This window comes from Vigna angularis, chromosome 1 (assembly GCF_016808095.1).
Source record: "Vigna angularis cultivar LongXiaoDou No.4 chromosome 1, ASM1680809v1, whole genome shotgun sequence".
NCBI lineage: Eukaryota > Viridiplantae > Streptophyta > Magnoliopsida > Fabales > Fabaceae > Vigna > Vigna angularis.
This window is the reverse complement of record NC_068970.1, coordinates 60,570,620-60,594,668: the sequence shown is the minus strand read 5'-3', so window position 1 is coordinate 60,594,668 and position 24,049 is coordinate 60,570,620. Positions and strand designations below refer to the sequence as shown.

The 24,049-nt window shown below is 31.8% G+C and overlaps 1 protein-coding gene across 3 annotated transcripts; it reads right to left on the bottom strand.

Annotated features, from left to right (window-relative positions):
• Nucleotides 1-3,791: 3,791 nt before the first annotated feature.
• Nucleotides 3,792-6,496, bottom strand: LOC108338906 (transcription factor bHLH137). 3 transcript variants are annotated; one of them, XR_001833084.2, is made up of 9 exons: nt 6,081-6,495; nt 5,778-5,957; nt 5,554-5,619; nt 5,371-5,439; nt 5,183-5,269; nt 4,865-5,062; nt 4,474-4,582; nt 4,283-4,357; nt 3,792-4,199 (listed from the first exon to the last, which is right to left on the bottom strand). XR_001833084.2 is itself a non-coding variant. In XM_017575976.2 (8 exons), exons 1-7 carry the CDS (start codon nt 6,384-6,386, stop codon nt 4,493-4,495), a joined length of 996 nt encoding a protein of 331 aa, XP_017431465.1. In that variant the 5' UTR covers nt 6,387-6,495; the 3' UTR covers nt 3,792-4,357; nt 4,474-4,492. The 3 variants fall into 3 exon arrangements, 1 of the variants encoding a protein (XP_017431465.1); XM_017575976.2 differs by having other exon boundaries at nt 3,792-4,357; XR_008249836.1 differs by lacking the exons at nt 3,792-4,199; nt 4,283-4,357 and having other exon boundaries at nt 4,477-4,582; nt 4,865-5,046; nt 6,081-6,496.
• Between the last annotated feature and the right edge of the window lie 17,553 nt (nt 6,497-24,049).

Below are 24,049 nucleotides of genomic sequence, written 5' to 3'. Positions count from 1 at the left end.
TTATAAAAAGATTCCTTTTGGTTTTGGATCGGAGCACATTCCTTTTACTTTCCTTCTATTTCTACAGCTTTTCTCCGAGTATTGAAAGCATAATCAAAATAGCCTTCGGTTCTGGGAAACTTATATAATCTTGTCCCACTTTTTAAATTATAGAAATTTTTGAAGTTTGGGTTTTTAATAAAACTGAAACCTGAAATTAACCGTCAGTCCAATAATTTGATTGTTTCATAACTAAAGCTTAAACGTGTTACATATTTTCAAAATACAATTTTTACTTTTATACTTTCTCTAAAGAATAGGAGTAAGTTTCGGTTGTCAAAATAATCAAAGAAAAAAATATTATAAATTTTTAAAATATCATTTTTTATGCCTTGTTATTAGTAAAATCGAAGAATATTTTGTAATAAGCTTCGATTATTGATAAAATTAAAGTCTACTTTTTATTAAATTAAATTTTCAACAAGCTATTTTATCAGTTATTTGAAAGCTATTATGTGAAATTCATTTTCATTTTTTTTTCGAAGAATTCAAAGTTCATTTTCAATCTCCTAGATTTTCAATTTTTTCTTACAAAAACAAAAGTTATCACACTCGTTCATATCTTTTGTTTTTTTCTTTTCATTTCATTCGTTCATCGTTTCTTGTTCGAAAGTGAAGGTCATCTCACATGTTTATATTTTTTGTCTCTTTTTTCATTTCGTTATCGTCACTCATTCAAAAACAAAGGTCATATATCTCCCTACAAATGCAAAGCACTTCACAGCCTCCACACCACTCAATGCTCGAATAAACAAGACATCACTACATTTCATTTTTGAACTATTGGATATGCGAAAAATTGTTTTTTTTTTTCAGTTTCGTTTATTAATTCACTTTGGTTCTTTATTGAACGAGAATCATTCTTGCATTGCGAAGATGACCATTACTATACTTGCGAACGCGAAACATTCACCATTGTCAAAAGTCCTTCACGGTTGAAACACACGAAGGCTAATCTCCCATTGTTTTTTTCATTATAATTTATATGGTTTGATAATTTAATATAAAAATTTAGGCTTCGATTCATAACCAAAACTAAAAAATCACAATTTTTTTATCTTATTTAAACATGTTTTTGTTAATAAATTAAAATAAATGTCCAAAATAACATGTGTGAAAGTACTTCCCAAAATGCTTCCCTACGCTTGTGACTACTCTCACATACTTTCTACTTGTCACAAACAAACTACTCCGGTATTCACCACTAAGTTCGATTTATAAACAATATGATATGATTAAATATATTAATTTTTTTTACAATCTTTGTTAGTATTGGTGTAAATGGATATACATTGTTGGTGATGATTCAATGAAAAAGTTGAAATTAAAAAAAGAAAATGTACTCGGTGGAAAATGGTGGAAAAGTTGGGTGAGAAGAAAGCAACGTGTGGGTTGAGAAATAGATAACACAGGGGACAAAAAATTTCCACATGGACTGTTTATATCCATTACTCCAAAACTAAAAGTGAATAACGAAAAAAAAAAATTCTTTTATTCCTCATTGGGGAAGGGTGAAATGCTTTATCTTTCCATAACTTTATACCTATATTCACTTTGCTTGTGAAACCTAATCCTAACTTTTAGGGTTACCCTTTGTTATATTACACGAGGAAACGTCTTGGCCATGATTTCTTGAATGTGTTTTTTTGGTTCCAGAAGTTGTTTCCCCAGAAAACAACACATTTGTAAAAAGGACACCAAATTGTTGTCTCATACCATTTGGAAAGCAAACAGTGTGAAGGCAAAGACATAAAGATTGTCGGAAAGAAGATAGGTTCACTGGATCACTCACCGTTCCAAACAAAATCTCTCCCTAATTACTCCAATAATATCCATTAATATCCAACCATATTTAATAGAGAAAAATTATAATATCCAAAATCATTGTAGTTATTCTAATTTTATTTAATTTTACAAAAAATATTGACAACTATGAACCTTACCTTCACAATCATTGGTACTGTATCACAATTTAATAAAAATATTTAATATTGGAAGTCTCTAAAGTCGATTTAACTATATAAATATGTAAACTTTATTTTATAAGTATTTTGCAAGATTTGTAAGATTGAATTAGATATAAAATTTATTTCTTAACATGTCAAATAGTCATATGATCAAGTTTATTCTATGAAAATTTATTATTTATTAAGTTTATTGTTTTACACATTATTGAATTATCAATTAATATCTAATTTTACATTTAAAATATTTATATTTCTGTTTAGAAAAGTGTGTTGGAAGTCCTACTTCAATTTTGCCTAAATATAAGACCAATTTATAATATGTAAATTAGTGTAAGCCTTACAATAATTTTGTAGAATTGAATTAAAATTAAAATTCACTTATTAATATTTAATAACTTTATTTTTATTGATACATATATTTTTAATCATAAGTTTATAATATTACTCATGTTTATAGTTTATTTATTATAAACCAAAATCATTATTGCTCGTGTTTTTTGAAAACCTTCAGAAAAAGTCTTTATGTGCATTTTGGTTTGATACCAATTAAATTACATATGGCTGTACGACCCATACTTATTTATAGTAGTTTCTATTTTCCACGTCTAAAACGTGAATATCAAATTTAAAATGTAAAACCAAATAAGTTTTAAAATGATTCAAAAACTTTGAAGTATATCATCATTTTATGTAATACATATTTTATTATCTCTATTAGGACTTCAATTTAATTACATTTAAATTATTTTCAATGTATTTTATAAAAGTTACTCATGATTCATGATTATAGATTTGTTTCGGTTGAATTGGTCCGAGAGTTGGTCGTCCTTCTTTACTCTGTTCTCTTTTGATCTTCAATCCTCTCCGAGGTATGTTTAGGTCTATATTTTATTAGGATAGAATCTTCTCCGAAGTATGTTTAGGTCTATATTTTATTAGGATAGAAAATGATGATTGTACCTAGACATCAGTTGTCTACTTATAAGACTTGTAACATCCACGTCCATTGATTAACCATTAGTGTAATATATTTTAAGTAATCAAACCCAATAATTAATCATTAATGTCGTATATTTGTAGAGCGTAAGGAAATCTGACCTATTAATAGCTGCTTAATGACAATCAATTCCAATTGGTATACTTTAGATAGTACAAGATTAAATTGAAGGTGCTATGCATTTGGAAATTGGACTGAAAACTTTTTAAGGTAAGATTTTAGTTCAAACGAGCATTTTATACGACTCAGTTCTTCTCATTAAAACCAAAGTATGAGGCAATCAACTGATTGAGCAGTAAAATTCAATGTGTTTGCTTACAGGGACATCACAACCACTATCGATATTTTTCTTTCTTAAGAAACAGTGACATCTTTCCTGAAAAAGACATCACAAAGAACTTGCCTTCACCTGTCCCAAAATAAAGTAACATTAATTTAAGAAACTTCTGAAACGAATTATTTTTCTCTCTTTTTTTTTCTTCTATTTCAGTTACATAATTCTCATAAATAATTTACAAACAAAACTAACAATAATCAATTTTGATCCAAAATGTAATACTGGAGTGCATTATTGTTAGCCAAAGTGAATTAATTAGTAATTAAGAGAGTATCTTTCTAATCAAAATAACACAAAAATAAACATGACAATGGAAAAAAAACAAAAAACTCTCAATTCAAACTTAATGAGAGCGTTGTGACTAGACCATGGTCAGTGGTACCTAGGATCTGTCTATAATGTCGGAAAATCAAACGGCCCAAATAACTAAATTGGAAAAAAAGAGTCATAATAATGCCACGGCTCAAAAGATTCTGCAAATTTAGATGAAATGAACTACACCAGAAAATGCATGCATTGTCTTGTCAAGAGGTGATGAGTAGCATCAACCTTTCATTTCTCAATAACGGTGAAATTAACTGTATCAACAGAATAACTGCCACCACAAGAATCATTTTTCTTCTAATAATTCACATATAATTAATTTACATGACATAAATTTCAATGTCTGCAGGATTGACATAGAGTCTCTTGGAATTTGTGCATCACATATATGTTGGACAGGAACAGAACAACAGATCTAGCAAAAGATATGGTTTTATTTGGTCGGCATTTTCTGTCCTTAGTGTGTGTTCTTCATCCATTAATTTTGCTTCACTTTATTCATCGTCTTCAAAGGTCTCTTTACTTTGGTGACAAGCTAAGAACCAAGCAAAGAAAATCAGGAATTCCCTTCAAAATATGATCATATATTCGTATATATGATGATACTGTGATACCAACCATAGCTTTGATTTCTCATGCATCAGAATATTTCTTTTTCACTGAGATACCGATACTTGTTTTGAATTTGCCAACCTGCCAGCAACAAACAACAGTTTCTTAAAAATGATTAAAATAAAAGGGTAGAATTTAAGAAGACCATGTTCATGATAATGGAATTATATATAGTCATAAAGTTATTGAAAACTTACCATATGTGAAACATTGATATTAATTGAAAGAGCCAGTATTATTGGCGAATCCATATGGTTGAAGAAACTTTTGTCGCTGGTCTACTTCCCAAATCTGACCACCGTTATACTGAAAATTATGTTTTTGTCAGAATACAGGAAAAAAGAAAAACCCCTTCTCTCAATTATTTATTATTTCCCATTTTTATAATCTTGTAATTATCTGATGCTAGTATGTTTTTCTGGATGAGAAAAAGTAAAAGACAAGACAGAAAAAATCGAACTTTTATATATATTCACACTTAAAAATTATAGTAAAAGCTTTTATCAAAATTAAAAAAAAAAATCGCTTTAAAGAAAACATAACCAAAATTTGAATTGATAAAGAAGTGGTTTGAATGATCTAGCATACCTCGAAGAAGACATTTGGCCTGTGGGGTTGAAGAAAAGATGAAGATGAATAATCCAAAAGAAAGTCATCATTATTAGCGGTGGGGAAGCTGCTGGTAGTGGTGGTCAGGGTGGTCGTGTCAGCAAAAGCAATGGCCTGGTTTGGTCTGCATTGTTCCACACATGGTAGTAGTGATGGGGATGCTGCATTATTTAACTTCTGAAATTCAGTGGGACAAACTTTCATCATTACTCATATTTCAGACACCACCAACAACAACTATAATCTATCATTTTACCACATAAAAAAAAAACAATCTTAATTTTCTATTTTTCTCACCTGATCAGGCCTAACCGTGAGCGTGTCTAAGTCCATTGCCAAGTCAAAGAACATGGGATTCACAGAAGCAAGTTTCATTGACAAGAACTGCAGAAAAATTCACAGTTACAAAGCTAAATCGTTGGTTTAGACATTATATAATTAACGAACAATGTTTCAAAAAAGAAAGAAAAAGAAACTTCATATACCTCCACTTGATTCTGTAAGGACTGAACATAATTGATTATTTCGTCCAACACAAGGGCCTTTCCGGTTACCTAATAATATTTATGAAGCAAATCAAACGTAGCTGTCAAGAAGGGTTGACAGAAACAAGCAAATGCTTCAAGGAAGATACATATATATATATATATATGAATGCAATTCAAAACCTTATCACAGCCTGGCACAAGTCGCTGCAACGTCTTCATCCTTTCACTTATTTTCTCTCTTCTCACCTGAAATAATCCATTTTATTATTTACTTTTGCAACATTCAAAATGAGACATGTTTTTTTTTTTTTTAAGGAATTGTGGTACATGTTCAACCGGTCACCTAATATTGAAACATACACAGACACACTGGTTCATAGTTGTTAAGAGTGATGTAATTGTACCCTTTCGGCAAGGCTGTGGCTATCCGTTGCTTGACCCCTTCTTGCTCTAACGTGGATATACCCCGTTGGAGGATCTTCTGGACCCTTCTTTTGATCCTTCTTCACTTCTTTTGGCTTGTTTTCTCCTTGATCACCACCATTGCTTTTCTTCTGTTTCTTGCTTGCCCCTTCTGCCGAATCCTGTAACAATTTACATAGTAATTAAGCACCAGTTAATCATATTAATAAAATAGTTCAATTAGAAAGAGTATGAACATGTGTTTGAAGAAAAGGAAAACACAAAAAATGGTTTAAAAAGTATACCATTGATAAGGGGCTGGTTAAGGAAGGTCCATTTTTTTGTGTTCTCTTCTTCTGCATAGAGGTGAGGTTTTGAGTAACTTGTTCACCTATTTCAAGTTTATCTTCAACCATGGATGTCTGAGGACTGTGGTTTTTTATGACAGAAGGCTCAATGTCACTGCTGGTAGATTCTTGATTAGTGAGAGTATTAAGAGACGTTTTTTCGTTGTGAAAAGAATGGGTGGTAGGAGTGTTTATAAGGGGTTGTTGGGTGTTTGTGGAGTGAAGTAGAAAGGGATGGTAGGATTGGGATGAAAAAGCTGCCATTTGATGAAAGGTTTGGGTTGGAAAATGAAAGAAGAGTAGTGGTGAAAGGTTTGCAGAATGCAGGTGTATCAGTAGTTTGGACTCAGCAAAAGTTGGTCTGTGCAAAACTCAGAAGCCAGGCCTATATATAAAAGATCTTTGCCACATAAAATGCTGAAATCTTTTTATGCAGTAACTCATTCTCATGCAGAGACAGTACATTTGACTGGTCTAATCTTATCAACTCAATCTATTTTTATTTTTTTATAATACTGTCATCAACTCTAACTTTTTCTCTAACGTGATTGTCAACAATAAATGAACCACAATAGTAATTACTATTCATTCCTTTTTCTAGCAAAACATTTTCTACCCATGACTAAATTTTTATTTTTCAGATAATAAATAACAACCCCATAAATAAAATTTCAATCTTTTATTTTAGAATAGATAATAAATAGTTTTAATGTTTTTAACTTTTTCGTTACTCTCATTTTCTTTAACTATTATATATAAAGTCTCAAATTGTTAACATTTGTCAAAAGATTAAATAGTTTTTTTTGGTTAGTTGATGTATGACTTTTGTTTGACTTACTAATACCTTATTAGAGACAGTAGTTACACTGATATTTGGCAATAAAGTGCACAGAAAGTTCTTTGGCAAAAAAATAATATATATTTATATTTAAAACACACACACATAAATAGATTGTGCAGTACTTTTTCTTGTAAAGTGTCCTTGCCCAAAAAATTAGGGGGTTTATTTACAGGAAAATTCAGCTACTAGAACAGTACTACGAAATAAAGGAGTACCTAGCAAATGAGGTACTTCCCAGATGTTTGCTTAGCTTTCAATCTTTTATATATATAGAGTTTCATCACATTACAAAACTTAAATTTCTCTCCCAACTCTCATGTATTTATTAATTAATAACCTACCTTTCATGTACCTGAAATAATAATTGCTTAATTTATTATCAGAATTGTGAATAATTAATTTAATTGAACACAAGAAGTTTGCCTTGAATTATTCCCATCATTAATATTTCTTTCTTTTCTTTAAATGTTTTCTGAACAGATTCATTCTAAGCAACGAATTAAATATTAATTTGGTAAACATAACCCTAAATAGAAACTAACGATTAGTGACAGTGTTAAGTATAGAATGACATTAAAGTGTTTGAGAAAGGAACCAAAATTTTAGACTTTCCAATGAAGTATGTATGGTTGAGATGTGTTTGGATTGTTATGGAAAATACTCGTGTAAACAAACAGGAATGTGTAGGGTCGTAATTAAAAGCGATCCATGGAAGAAATTAATAAAAAAAAGTACCGAAAGTCGCAATCATATATAACATGTCAACAAATTAAATAATATATATATGTTACTTTTTTTAAGAAAAAAAGGAAAGTGATTGAAATGCCCGTATCTCTTGTATTCATACAAGTATTTTTCATTGTTGAGTTGATACTTGTCTATAGGTTATTTTAATTTCTTTTTCTTTTTCTTTTTCGAAAGAATTTGGAGAGAAATTTGTGAAAACATATGGTTGGACTTATTTAATTAGATAAATTGAACATAAACGTAAAAACAGAACAATTAATGTAAAAAGTGGAATATTTATTTTTCTATACCAAGCTTGAAAACATAGCATTAATTATATGCTGGCATATATGATGTATAATATAATAAAAGTTTAACCCTAACATATTATTAATATAAAGGCTTTTTATTTAATTTTGATATATTGTGTAATAATAACTTTAAAGTTATATTTTCTGATACATTTTTTTAATATTTTTTTAATAAGTGAATGAAAGATACAGAAGACACCTAAGGTCTAAAAAGGGTCACAAGCTTCGTCCGCGCGAAGCAATATATAAAGGTTATAAAACTGATATGGATGTGAAGAACTTGAAAATTATTTAACGAATACTTTTTATATAAATTACTTAATGATTATTTAAATATAGTTTTTAGTTATATAATAATTAACCATTAGAAAATAATATTAAATATATAACGTGCCACAAGTTTTTAAAATTCAATCGAAACACAATTTGTGCAAAAAGATAAAGAAAAATAAAATATAACAATCAATACAAAGTTAAAATCTAATTAAAAATGTTTGGATTGCTTCAAATTTATTTTAAGAACAGGGTGATTTGATTCATTTTATTGTTTCAATTTTTAAAATCAATTCAAAATAAATTTAATTTTAATATATTTATTATTATTATAAATTATATCTTTCAAGTTAAATTTTGAGCGTTAATTTCTTCATTTTTATTTACCACGTTATCAATTGTTTTTTAGGACAATATATTAGAATTTTCAAGCCACGTATATATTATGTAAATACATATATTATTTAAATGTATTAGAATCATTGTAAAAATTATAAAATAGTTTATTAATATTAAGTTTATTATTAAGGGTATAATTGTCATGATTTTTAAAATAACATTTTAGTTTAATAAGGGACTGAATTAGAATTATTAAAATGTGAAATATGTCTATCAACAATTATAAAATGGGTTATGGTTTCCATTTTTAGAGAAGGTAACAACTATGTTAATATATTGTTTTCTCTTCATCCCTTTTAGGAGAGATAACTAAAGTCGTGTTTAAGGCTTTCTATATTTGAAATATCATACACCCGTGATTAATCTTATCATCCACATCATTCTCAATAACAAACTCGAATACGTTTCTCTATTTTTGTCATCATGAATTAGATTATAAGTTCATTAAAGATTAATATATGAGTGTGTTATATATTTAGAATCTATGTGGATCAAAGCATGTTATTAAGCACAATTATTATTTCTTAGATTTTTCTTCAATTGGTATCAGAGTCAACAACCCATAGTCTATTCATGTGTGATTTTGAAATTTGTGTTTTTTACACATATCAACGTAATATTAATATGCATAAAGTGTGATTTAAATTGTGGTTTCTAGATTCATGATGAAATTTATTTTGAATTTTTTTTCACTGGATTGGTACATACGAGTTCAAATTTTAGTAGTTTAGCATTTTAAATGAGTTAGTTGAATCAAGAAGTCGTCAAAGTGACCTCTCTTAAGTAGATTGTTCATGAGAAATGTTCAATGTTTGGGTTTATGTTTATCCATGCAAGTGTTGATAAACCCAAAGAAAGATTAATGCTTGACCGGATTGCATACACACATGAGAGGCTAAATGTGTGATAATATCAAGGTTATGCGTGTCAATGATAAATTAATCCAAATATACTTTTTTGGTTAGATATGTTGTATTGTCAATGTTTGGTCATTACAACAAGATACTCCTAACAATTAATATTACTATCCAAAGACTTTATATTAATAATGCACTAGACATCTTGAGATGGGTTATGTCATTATTTGAACATATTGATGATTGAACTTTGTTTTTGTTTATGATGTGACAATTACATTAGTTACTTTGTTATCAATTTAGTTACTATTGTTTCAATATCTTTCAATTTGAATTTAGTTTTGTTCTTAATGGAACAAATTTTAAGGACTAGAAAGAGAACATAAAAATTATTTTTGGCTACATGGATCTTGATTGTATGTTAACAATTGAGAAACCCTAATAAATGTAAAGAAAGAATAGATTATGAAAAATGAGATCACTAAAATTGCACGAGTCTTATGATCATTAAATGTGACATTCCTAAAGTTTTTAGGAATACTATCTTTGAGGAGATAATAAGTGTCAAAGATTTTCTTGCTGAAATTAAAAAGCATTTTGCAAAAGTCGATAAGATGGAAACAAGTGCTTTTCTTCAGAGCTTGATTTCCATTAAGTATTAGGACAAAGGAGATTAGAGGGAATATATTATGGGAATGTCAAATATTTACTTCAAAACTTAAGGATAAAACTTGAGATGTCGAAAGACATGCTCATATATTAAATGTTGATTTCTCTTCTATCACAATTTGGTTAGTTTAAGACATCTTATAATTATCAAAAGGAGAAATGGTCTTTCAATGAGTTCATTTCATATTGTGTGCAAGGAGAAAAAATTTTGGGTCACATATATATTATTTAAATGTGTTAAGGTCATTATTTTGTTAGTCAAAATTATAAAGTGGTTTATTAATAATAAGTTTATAACAAAGGATGTAATTTTCATGAAATCTTGTTGTGTATCTTAAAATAATATTTTAATTTAATAAGGGGTCAAAATATAATTATTAAAATCTAAAACTGGTAATAGTTATAAAATGAGTTAGAATCCTCATTTGTACAAAAAAAAGTTAACATGATCATTTACATTTGAAAGATTACATATCCGTAGTTTCATAATCCACATTATTTCAATGACAAACTCATATATAATTATACATTTTTTTATCATGAATTATATTATGAGTTTATTAAAAATTAATATATAATTATGTTTCGCATGTGGGATTGTAAGAACCGTGAAATTCAGAGAAAGTGGGGAAGACAGGTGTATGCATCTGAGTGGACCGATCGATTTTTTACGGTAGTATATAAATGACTTTTTCAAAATTTCGTGTCATTCTCTGCATGCACTGCTTCTCTCCAAATTTCTGAGTTTTCCTTTTCTCCTTCTTCTCTCTACAAATTCTCTCTAGAAACTCTCACTTTTTTTACATTTGATCATTAATTAAACCGTACCTGAGCTTTCTTGGTGTCAAGAACTCTTCTTTTCACCGATCAAGTTATTGTGTTGGAGTTGGTAAGTTCAATTCCTTCATCCTTTGAGGTTTTTGCATTTTCTGTTACATGCAAGCACTGTTCAGCTTGCATGTGTTCATTAACTACTCCTCTGAACCTGTTTTTCTGTCTTTGATTCTCTGGTTGGTTCCTTTTCACCGATCAGAAATTGTAGGCTGTCTTAGAAGTTACTTGCGGGTTAGGCAAGACTGTGAAAGTGTAGAATTGTCTGGATTATTCGAGGTAAGGGAAGCTAGTAATTTAATTATGTTTTTCTGTGTTTGAAATTTCTGTTTGGACGTTTGCATAAATGGAAGTTTGATTGAATTGTGTTTTGAAACTCTGTATATGTCTGGAACCTGAGAACGGTTGAAACCTTCTGTATAGTGATCGGTTTGTGTGGTTTTTTTCTTATTTTGGGTCAGTAAACTTGGTCAGGGAAGGGAGTATAATACAAGTTTGGGAAAAATAGAAGTTGGTAAGAATGTTGTGTTTTGGTTAAGGATAGGTGTTGAACATAACTCTGCAATATTCTGTAGAATTATGTCAATCGTCAAGAGTCATTAGTTGACCATGCGGTTTTACTTCTTATGGTTTTACTAGTTAATGACCGATCAGTCATATTGTTGTATCGTTTTGTCTCTTAGTAGTGTTAAGTTTGATGATTAGCATTTGTTATAAATTCTCAGAGTTGATCAAGCATTAGGTGTTTGATCTAAGTTAAGAGTGTTCGGCTTTGGGTGGGTATTTGTTTTGGTAGTGCTTGTACGTGTATTAGTGGTGGGTATTTCCTTGGTGGTTGGTCTTAATAGTGTTATGCCATTTTCTCATCCTTACCTAGTATGGACCTTTCGGTCCTATTATGTGGATAGTGAAAGACCGCTCCGTCTTACACTAAATGTTCGGTTTGAGTTCTTAGTGTTTGGTCTAAGATTAGTACTTGATCTAGTGGCAGTATTTGGTCTCTAGTGGACGGTTTTAATAGTGTTCGGTCACTTCTTCAGTCTTATCTATTATGGATCATTTGGTCCTGTCCTTTGGAAAGTTAGAAATCGTTCGGTCTCCAACATACACAGTGTGTTCGGTCTTATTCATGTGTGTTTGGTTAATTCTGTTCGGTTTATATTTATTCGAATGTGTAGGATAATTAATTATTCAAATTGCTTTGATGAATTATGTATGCATGATCCTCATGGTGTTAAGGTAAAAGTATGATTGATAGAGGTATTACCATTATCCTCAAGGAGAGGTTACATGGTGGTGATTGTTTTTGTGGGTTACTGTATAAATGGTCGGAGTTTTGCTGGGATTTATCCTGACATTCTAAATGATTATCCATGCTCAAGTAGAGTGGGATGAATCATGTGGTGAGAATAACAGGAGGTATGAGTCCAAAGTGCCTGTATGGCAAAAGGGCGTTTGTAGGACTAACCTGGTGTGATGGCTGATGGAGTTTCCAGTAACTTCATCACACCAGTGCACAAATCCTTAGAATTCGACATTTTATACAATCCGGATGGTCAAAGTCAAGTGTTCGGTTATTTCATGTTTGTGTGGTTAGTGATTTCATAACTTTGAGTGTTTAATGGTTATAAGATTATGTATTTGTTTCATTTGTATGATTAATTAAATTACACAAGCTTACCTTCTTTTGTTATTCTTTCCGTTCGAAAAATTCTTCTTTGCAATGATCACCTGGTGGGTGTGAGCAGAGGGAGACGAGTGTTCGTTGGAGCAGACGCTGGATGGAGATGATCATGCTGTGTAGATTAGGACCGTTTGGTACTAGAGCTAAGCATGGTTCTGTGTTAACCGTTCGGTTATAGTTCTAGTTTTTTAATGACCACTCGGTTATACACCTAGTTTTGTAATAGTACAGAAGTATTGTAAAGTTTAAACTTTTATAGTTATTTTGTGATAGTTGTAAGGTTAAATCTATTTATAGTAACTGTTTTACTAATTACTTTTTAAATTTTCCTTCATAACATCGTGAATTTTACATTCTTACTTAACGTATATTGTTATGATATTTAAGTTTTTATTAGATTTTTGCTTCGTATGTATTGACAGTATCGGACTACAAATGTATATTCTTTTAGCTTTAATAATAGTAAATATTTAATCTTATAATTTTATTAATTTATTTTTTAATGTATTTTGTAACATCCCAAAATATAGTAATTACCATAGTTTAGAAATAATTACATTTAACAGTAAAACATGCAGTCTTTACATTTAACAGAGATCAAGGTTCAAAAGCCGAACGGCTTGGATATAGAATAACGAGCGCAACACCGAAACAGGAAAGTAAACTAGAACGAACGGTTTTACAAAAGAATTAACCGAACGTCCAAATAAGCTAACATTTACAGCCTAACATCTACGAGCGCTCTAATCAAAACGAAAGACGGACGTTCTACTGCTCCGCTTTCACTTCCACTTCCACCAAGTTTTCTTCCTCGATCACCTCCTCAAGGGTGGCCTCGCCTTCTGCTCCCATCCACACGGATGATCATTGCAAGACAGGACGAACGTACATAGACAGCAGGACAACACAAGGAAAACGAAAGGGTAAGCTTATATAGTCTAAGTTATACATCAACACATACAATATTTCATTCCACACAAACACATAGTTTAACATATAACATCATGTAACATCTATATATATGACGACCGTCCGGACTGTATGAACCGTGTAGCTACAGGCGTCCTTGCACCCGAGTGATGTAGTAACTGGGATACACTCAACAGCTGCCACTCGAGGTTAGTCCGTTCTTACGTCGCCCATGTTAACTTATGGACTAAGGACCTCCTGCCATTCCCACACATGAACTACTCTCCTCTACATGAAGATGAGTATCACGGAATATCAGGATGGATCAAGCCAGCATTAGCAATAGCCACAGTCATACTTTACCAATTTAATATCCAACATATATGAGACGTTCCTCCCTGGAACGCTCGTCCAAATTCCATAATCGTATAATCATGTAATATAGTGTTCACACGTCTTAGTATTTCTTATTCATAACATTTTCATTCTATGTTCCACTTTCTTAAAAAGACGAACGTTCAACGTTCTGAAGGAAGAGGACGAACGTTAAAAGCCAGACTTCGGATAACCCATTATCGATCAGAAAGACTCCAGAGGAATACGACCATTTTCAGAATATTTTAAGTACCAAGAGGTCAGGTTGACTCAACTTGGACGAAGATACATCAAGAAGAATACTTAACTACATTGGGAATCTTTTGTTTAAAAGGGGTCGACTGCCAGTCAATGACCGAACGCGCCAATATACATTTACTAATTATTTGGACGAACGCTATTTACGTTTGTTAAGGAATCAAAGATAAGGACGAGCGTTCGGTTTAAGACCGAACACTTCGTTAAAATGAACGCTAGGTAGATGACCGAAAACCAATCATGACGAACGCTTGGTACAAGACCGAGCGCTCTTTAGGACGAACGCTTGGTATAAGACCGAGCGCTATTTAGGACGAACGCTTGGTACAAGACCGAGCGCTCTTTAGGACGAACGCTCAGTGTAAGACCGAACGTTACTTAATTCAGTACCATTGAATTTAAGGCGTACGACAACTCTATGCTGAGCCGAACGCGCAAACATAGTAATTCGAAATAAGGACGCTCGTTCTCAGATCGAATTCTTCCCAAATGAAAGAATTCTACTCTAAGTAATTTTTAGGGAAACCGAACAGTATAAGACCGTACGATGACGAGCGTAATGTATCATAGAGAAATTATCATATCCAGATTTTTACTAAGTTAACTCAACCTTTCTCATGTGATTCTTATTTCGTAACTTCATATCCATGATTAATTCTCATACTATACAGATCTCATCATTTTAATAAATCCAACCATACAATAGGCATACACCTTTCATACGTATCCAAATCAACATGCATTTCAACCAACAGAAAACATATACAATATCAGCGATCGTTCATAACAACTCAAACAACATACTTTTCATACATCCAAATCAAATCATACAACATGCAAGTATAAATTAAACATATAAGCTTCCCTTACCTGGTCTAGTAGTGAACTTCCCAATGCAAGGGTTTCGCTCGTCCTCTCACAGCTTTCTATCCAAAGAGTTACTCAACAACTTTCACTTAATCTATCATACCAAAATCATAAACAGATCAGACCTATAACCCCTGCATGCAACCAGAACTTGGTTCGCATGAACTAAATGGACGAACGTTCAGAGACAAGAACTTACCAGCCCAGATCCCAGTTCTGTTCGGACCAGAAAAATGCTCAAGTCTCAGGGAACGTTGCTACGGTATCTGAAACGTGATCGGAGGAGAGGCGTGAGATTTACAGTAGAGAGAAGTTGGAAGGTTTTAGAGAGAAGTTGGAGAGAAATGAAGGGGTGAGTTCAGAGGTAGAAGATGAGTGCGTGCAGGTGAGAGAGATTTTCGAAAAACCAAAGTTTTGTTAATTTCCACGCCCCACGAACGAGCGTCTCCTCTACTGACACCTGAACTCCCACTTCTGAATTGGAAACTTCTCTCGTGACAGGTGGCGTGCGTGCATGCAGTGTTTGGTGCGTTTTTAATGCACTGAACGTGTGGCGCGGTGCATTTATGGAAGCAGCCAGGTGACTCAGCAGTGCAATAATGATCGATTTGACAGTATTACAGAGTTAATTATTTGGGGTCTCACATATTTATTATATTTTAAGTAACATATTTTTATTATTATATTTTGATTTAAAATATGAAAATAAAATTCTTTAATAAAAGAAAAAAATTAGAACTATAAATTAAAAACAGTAAAATTACTCCAAACTAAACTACACAAATTGGTTTGATTTGATTGATTTTTTTTTTCCAAACTGAATCTCATATTTTTTTTTATGTTTGATTTAGATGTATTTTTAGCCCAAAATCAAAGTAAATCACACCCGTGAACACTTCTATTTATCATAAAGTTAAATCTGAAATAAATAAATAAAAATGTTCAATTCAAGAAAAAAAAATAACAACACTTAGAAGAACTTGAAAACTATGTTTCTAATTGAAGTGGTTCGTATCATATTCTAACAAAGGATATTTTCTTGTAAAAGAAAAGAGTTCCATAACTCATTTCTTACCATCGAAATGTTAACTTTTTGTTATCCTAAGCCACATCATCATGCACAACTTTGGAAAGTAGAATTTTCTTCCATATAATTTCTTATAAATAATAGTTACTTACTTGTAAAAAAAGTAGTATAAAATAACTAATTTATTAATGGGAAGAGAAGAATGAAGTGTATTAATCCTTTTTAAACTTGTTTTAAATTAACATACAACTAATATTTAAATGTTTGGTTCATTTTTATAACTGTGTGGATAGTGATTTAATTATCACATGATAAAACAAATTGCCAAGAAAAAAGTTGCATAACAATGGACTTACATGAGTCAACAGAAGTTCTTGGTCAACGTCGGCAAATTATGGGATTTAGAATAGGGGCATCTTCTACTAAAAGATGACTCTTTTTTATGATAGTCTTTTAGGTATCTCAAAATGTGAGTAGTAGCGTGAAAATGAATGAGTTAGCAATTAAAGTAAACTGACCTAATTGTTTTGTGATATCGTATGACCGACTAGATGTCAGTGTTGCTGTAAATGAAGTGAGCCATATATTGTGGGAAAAAAAAAAGGCTTTGATCACAACAGTATCTATTCATTGAATAAGTTTAAACAATATTTGCATTAGGAAACTAAGATTCCAACAATAGAATGTTTTATTTCTATTTTATAAAATAATAAAAGAGAGCATTATGCTATACTTATGCTCACTTTTTCCAATATTTGTATCACTTTTTGAATCTTTTATTAGAGCATAGAGTTCTCAATTTGTGAAATTTTATTAGTATTTAAATATATTTTTAAGAGTTTATACACTTTCAAATTCCACAATTCAACATAAACGTTCTACCATTTTAATATTTCATTCAAAAATGTTCTATTTTTAGTAAGAGATCAAAATTGAGTTTATATATAGTTCAATTGTAATATATATATACCTATTACAGGTCAGCAAAAAGGTAAGATAGAATGTAGGGAGCAAAAAAGCACAGTTGACAGCCATAGTCAATAGTCTAATACAAACAACTCAATGAAAAATGCACAGCACAACAATATGTTGGAGACTTAATTCTAAGAGTACTACTGATCTTGAGTGTGCTGACCGTGTGTGTGTGTTTTTTGATCCAGAGCTATATATGGACTGCTTTTCTGATATGTACTAGCAGCCAAAAACCTCATGTCTCATCAATGGAATCAATCCCAAATCAAATGATAAATTTTTAGAACAATGTCACGTTCCACCAGGAATTCAAATTTGAAAAATCAAGTGTATATCTCAGTATACATGAAATCGACCTTAAATGCTTCATGTGACGTGATATATGATTGATATATGCCGAATTGTGAATCTTCTTCATGTGCGCAGAGACTTCCAACACTTTGCAATTTTCCAAACATCTTATGTGCACACAATTTTGAAATCTCACAGCTACATCTTAAAAACTATATTTGAGAATTCGAACTCATTTTCTGCCCTTAAAAGGCATAAAAAAGGAAATTTGATTCATTCATAATACCAGATCAAGCACGAACACAGTCTATAGTAATACCTACTTCAATTTATTTGTGTAATACACATGATAACTTGTTGTTTCTGCTAATCACACTGTGAATTCTTCCTTGTTGAAGTTTCAATATTGACAAATTTGACTACGGAGCATTCCCAAGTAATGCTGCATTTAATCATTTGTCTATATTTATAAGGTATAACCATTGCTGAACGTGATTGGTTACTGTCCACCCTTTGACCAGTTACAAACACGTTTATTTATTTAGTAGCAAACAAAATAAGTGTTTAAGTTATTTCTCTCAATCTGTAATGAAAATTATGTTATAGTATACTGTATATGTACAACTACAATATATATAACAATTTTTTTATGAAAATATTATTGTTTCTCAGCTAATCTTATATTCTCCTTTTTCTTTTTAATCAAAGGTTGGAGAAATAAAAAATTGCGATAGTATTTTTATGAGTAAATGGAATTTTCATGATGTTTCCTTGTTTTGCGAGTCAATTAAAGAAACGAATTTTATTGAGATAAATATATGTTAATGTAAAAATAATATATATCAAGAAAAAATTAGTGATGAAAATAAATTGAAGAGAATGATATTCGTTTCAATATAAATACTAGTCAACAAAAACCTAACAAAAGAACATGAAACACGTGGGGATTATAAGATTGTTCTAATAATAGAAGTTGAAAGAAAAATTAAGATACAAGTTTAAAGATTTTGAAAGAGAGGAAGAGAGATATTGTGGATTTATCCCCATTAACAAAATACCGACAAATAATATTTGTTGAAAAAATAAAATATATTTTAATTGTTGAATTTCACATTGACTATAATTTATGTTTTTTTATTATTTAATGTATTGTTTCTTTCATAAGTCAATTTATTTCTCAATAAATTTTATCTCAATAAATCTTTTACTTGTTTTAAAATTTTAAAATGTACTTAAAGTTTACTAGTTAATCAAAAACATATTGTATAAAAATGTACTTACTTTATTAAAATCACGAATGAAGTATACATTACTCTATCTAAAAATTCCAACTTTTTTTTAAAGAAAATCTATAAAAAAAAATTGACAGATATAATCTGTTCACCGATTTTATATATCAAAGTTTAGTTTAATATATTTAAAATTAAAGCATCTATAAATTCAAATATTCGCATTCTATCGAGTTAATGCCTACCAATATTTCAGACATGAACAGAATACTATAACTAACCTATGTGACCCAAATTGTTATAGCTATTTGAAAAATCAATTAAAATGGACATACCAACACACAAGATTAAGTCCAAAATTAATCAATAAATATGATACTCAAGTGTGAAATCTCTACGTAATATTAATATTTTTAAAATTATAAAAATATGATATTTATGATAATATGAACCAAATTCAATTTATAATAAATTGAATTCGATTATTATATATATTAATGTTTATTATATCTTAATGTTATTTTATTTGTTATTATATTAATTGAGTTCTGCTTATATTATATAATATGAAGTAATCTAACTTGATATTTATTATTTTAGGTGAACTTTCTTCTTGATGATTTTGGAGCTTAAATACTTAACATTAATAAATTCAGTCTATTTCGGATCAATCCGGTAAAATTTCAATAACAACAATGTACAAAGTAATGTTATTTATCTAAAAATCTTTAATTCTTGAAAATAAAGATTATGATGTTAAAAGAGTATTTGCATGTTATCCTCATAACCAGAAAATGTCTTTTCTATACGTCCAATGTAAATGGAAATGCAAGATTTTGGGTTACGACCAGAGAGCCCTTCATCTAGGATAACTTGGTCTACTTGATGAGACCAATCAATTAAGATATAGTAAGAAAACAATTTTAAAACAAATTAATTATTTCAAATAAATCATACTTACTTAACAAAGTTTTAAGTTGTCCGAAAATCTCATCTTAACCTATAAAATTAATTTACAATATATAAATAAAAATAAATTTCATTAAATTAGATTAAGTTAGATTCCATCCAAAGTTTTAAATGACTTCCTATCAGAATATATAATGTTTGGAATAATTTTTAATTTATAGCAAATTCGGTTTTGGATTAAAAATATCTAAGTATGTTGATATTGAGAATACTATAAAACTTACTTAATCATCTTTTATTCTTAAAATTTTATTTTTAACATAATAGCATTATTTTTCTTAATATTTTCTATGATTATCATAATAAAGTAACTGGTTGTGATAAAATAGCAGAGTATGAAATTGACTTAAACATGTTATATTAACATCACAGTAACACATTCAGATCAAAAAAGCAAAAATGAAATAATAATTTGCGTACCTCCTGCCATTGCAATTTTGTAAATCTAAACACAGACAGCTTTGTTTTCTAAACCTTAACTCACTCAAACTCGATGGTGTGTTTTTCTGAATAGAGGAGTAGGCTTAGTGATCAAAACTGAGAGTAACTCATTCCCTTATATAAAATCTGGCCATCACAGGTTTCAAAATAAATGGGCTTTACGTTTAAAAATTAATAACTGCTCCATAATCTCTATGTAGTTAAAAGAATAAAAATAATGGCTTAATGGACCACCTTAAAAATAGGAACTGAAAATACTATAATATTTATTTTATATTTAAAATAATGCTAACAGGTTGAGCCTATAAAAGGTCACTAAAATCATGATGGTACAAATTCAAAGTTAGTCAAAATTTATCTTAGTCAAAAGTAATTGTTATCAAACTTCTTTTCATTCCTTTAATTAATGTTTGAGAAATGAATTGAAAACCTTACGTCAACCACCATCATAAGAATTTTTTAATTACAAATATATTTTTAATGACAAAAATGAATTCCTTAATAAATCCAAATTTATTGACAAATTTTAAATTATTAATAGATTCTAGAATTTGAATTACCGATAAATATTTTTATCGATAATTAATATTTGATAAGATATGTTAGTAAATTAGAATTTATATTTTTGATGAATATTTTTGTTGGTAATGTATCTAACTATCAATTTATTTAATAATTTGTAATTTTTATTATTGGTAGATTTTTTATTTGTTAATGTCACGCTTCAGAAAAACGTGCACAGTGGAGTCCACGTGGCAGGCGCAGGGCGAGCCACCTCAGCCCGCACATGGGCGACAGCAGCGCCTGGCATCCACTGACGGATGCCAGCTGTCGCACGCCAAGCTGATCTGAGCGCAGTGGGAACGTGCGTCCGGCGTAGTGGAATACACGTGTCTGCCTAGGAGTGGACGTCCGGCATCTACAGTCAGAACGAACGTGCGTTCGGCGTGGTGGAGTCCAGGTGTTCGCTCGGGAGTGGACGACCGTCCGTTGTAGGCTACTGAGGCATAGTGGAGTGCGCTGGTGGGTGCGGACGTGTGCTGGCGGAGTGCGGACGTGCGCTGGCAGGGTGGAAAGCAAATCTGAGAATTTCTGAAATACTCTCCACCCTCTGCACGCACCCCTCTTTCCTTCATTTCGGAAACACAAATTCTCTCCTCCTTCTCTCTACACCTGAACCTCTTTCTCTCTCTAAGGAACCACCACTCAAACCTCCTCCGTTCCACACTCCGGCAAGATTGAAGGACGCTTGGCGTAGGAGTTCCAGAGAGAACGTTCGGCTGGTGATGCTGGTAGGTTCTTTCCTTCCTCTCTGACGTTCGTCCTTCATGCATGAAAACTATGTTTGAATTGTACGTTCGTTATTCTCTTAGAGTAGCGTGGTTATGACTTTTGGTGTTGGGGTCGTTCGCTCGCACAGTGGATTAACGAGCGTTGGCAAGTAGGATTTGAGTGGAGAAGCGTTTGTGTGCGTCTGTGAACGTTCGGTCATTTCCAGGTAAGGGAAGCTTACTTAATTTAACTGTTTTTGATGTATGTTATGTGTAAACGTTCGTTATTTTGACTGTATGAAGTTGTTATGATTGGGTTATGTGAACGTTCGTTTTTATGGAATGAAAATGATATATGACTATGTTACATGTGATGCATGAGATGCTGGGTGGAATAGAATATATGAAATCTGAGATTTTGGGTTGATATGAAAGAATGAAAGTATGTGATTTCAATGAGATTTTGAACTGGAATGTATATGGAATGAAATAATAAAACACTCCCCTGTAATTACGTACGTTCATTGCTGAACGGTCTCTGACCGTTCGGTTTTTCTGATGAAAATAACAGAAGTGGGATTCGTTCATTTGGATCGATCCCTTGTTGAGGACGAGCGTCCTCGTGTCTAAAGTCTACTAGCGTTCGGTTTCACACCGAGCGTTCGTCCTGGTGCTCGCTTGAAATATAGAGCGTTCGTCCTTTCGTGTGCTCGGGTTGAATATGAGCGTTTGTTCAAATTGGAGTTCGGTCTCATACCGAACGTTCGTTCAAATTGGAGTTCGGTCTCGTACCGAACGTTCGTCAAAATTGGCGTTCGGTCTCAGATTGAGCGCTCGATCTAATTGGTGCTCGGTCTCACACTGAGCGTTCGTCCTGATGGTGCTCGGTTTGAAATGAGCGTTCGTCCTAATAGTGCTCGGTTTTGAGCTGAGCGTTCGTCCTAATAGTGCTCGGTTTTGAGCTGAGCGTTCGTCCTAATAGTGCTCGTTTTTGAGCTGAACGTTCGTCCTAATAGTGCTCGGTATTATTTTGAGCGCTCGTTCTCTGAACGTAACTGTTTCTCTGCCGTTCGTACTTTAATACGAACGAGCGTTCTTTTGGTCTCGCTGACAGCGTTCGTCCAGTGAACAGTACCTGACTTGCATTTTTCTGAACTTAAACCGTTCGTTCTTCGATTCGAACGAGCGTCTTTCGGTCTCACTTTTGGCGTTCGTTCTTTGATCCGACGAGCGTTCTTTTGGCCTCGCGGATAGCGTTCGTCCTCGTTCCCCTTGTGATGGAACGTTTGGTATTTAAATGATGAATAGTTCATGATGAACAGTAAATGATGAATAGTAAAATGACAAATATTAAATGATGAAGATTGCATGAGATGAATGGAAATATTGTGACTTTTGAAAGAACGTTCCTTTTTAATGGCTTCCTTATGAATGATGAAAATGATTATGGATTGATGAATAATGAATGATGAACAGTATTTGCGATGATATGAAAGTTATGAATATTGAACGAGCGTTCCAGGCAGGAACGACTCATGGTTGAATGTTGAAAGTTGTAAAGTATGACTGTGGATAGTTAATGCTGGCTGTTCATCCTGATGTTCCGTGAGTGCTTGTTCTCAAGTAGAGGACGCACATCATGCGTGGGAATGGCAGGAGGTCCTTAGTCCATAAGTTAACGTGGGCGACGTAAGAACGGACTAACCTCGGGTGGCAGCTGATGAGGATGCCAGTTACCACACCACCCGGGTGCGTGAACGCCTGTAACTACGCAGATTTCATACAGTCCGGACAGTCAGTCGTGTTGAGTTTTATTTTGTACATGCGTTAAATTATGTGATGTATGATGAATGCGTACGTTGATATGTATGTGTGAAATGAACTGTTTGCTGGAAATTATATGTTGATGCATGAGTTAAATTACGTAAGCTTACCCTTTCGTTTTCCTTGTGTTGTCCTTTGTCCTTGTACGTCCGTCTTGTCATTGCGATGATCATCCGTGTGGATGTGAGCAGAGGGAGACGAGCGTTTAGAAGAGTTGCTGGAAGAGGAGAATCTGATAGATGTGGAAGTGAAGACCGAACAGTGTGACCGCTCGGCCAGTAGTGTATTTTTATTGAACTGAGTGGTCGTTCGATCACCTCTTGTTTTCGTTTAAGTTTAAATTCGACCGTTCGGTAATTGTTCTGTAAACCGTTCGGTCAGCTTTCTTGTACGTTCGGTTTGTTCGTTCGTAACTCTTGTGGAGAAGTGCGGTTTTAAGCACTCGTCATTATTGTTTAAGTTGCACTCAAGGACGTTCGTCTTTGCGCGTTTGTTCATTTGAAAGTTTTAAAATTTTCAAATTTCTAGTGGAAAACTGTTTTGAAATATTATTAAATGTGATTTTCTAAATTTATAGTTTTGGCTGTATTTTTGGGATGTCACAGTTAATGTGTCTATATATATATATATATACTTGCCATAATTAAAAGAATGTAATAACATGGAAAACAAATATATTTCTTTTGATTTATAGATCTGTATTTTAGAATTCTACACAAATCTTTTCTTAATATATTGATATTGTCCCAAGTATATAGTTTGCCTATATAATAAATGAAGACTCTTTTTCCAGCAACACACATCCAGAGTTATGTGTGGTGAATGCAATGTGATAACCTAATTTCTATATATATGTTTGGAATTGAAGGCATTGTTTTAAGTTTTTATACAGAAGGTTGTGAT

Excerpts from the sequence above, each read along its gene's own strand:
- LOC108338906 (XM_017575976.2), bottom strand. The coding sequence starts at position 6,386 with ATGGCAGCTTTTTCATCCCAATCCTACCATCCCTTTCTACTTCACTCC. Across the intron at positions 5,270-5,370 it reads CCTTACAGAATCAAGTGGAG|TTCTTGTCAATGAAACTTGC; the intron begins GTATATGAAGTT and ends ATTTTTCTGCAG. Across the intron at positions 4,583-4,864 it reads GGCCAAATGTCTTCTTCGAG|TATAACGGTGGTCAGATTTG; the intron begins GTATGCTAGATC and ends CATAATTTTCAG.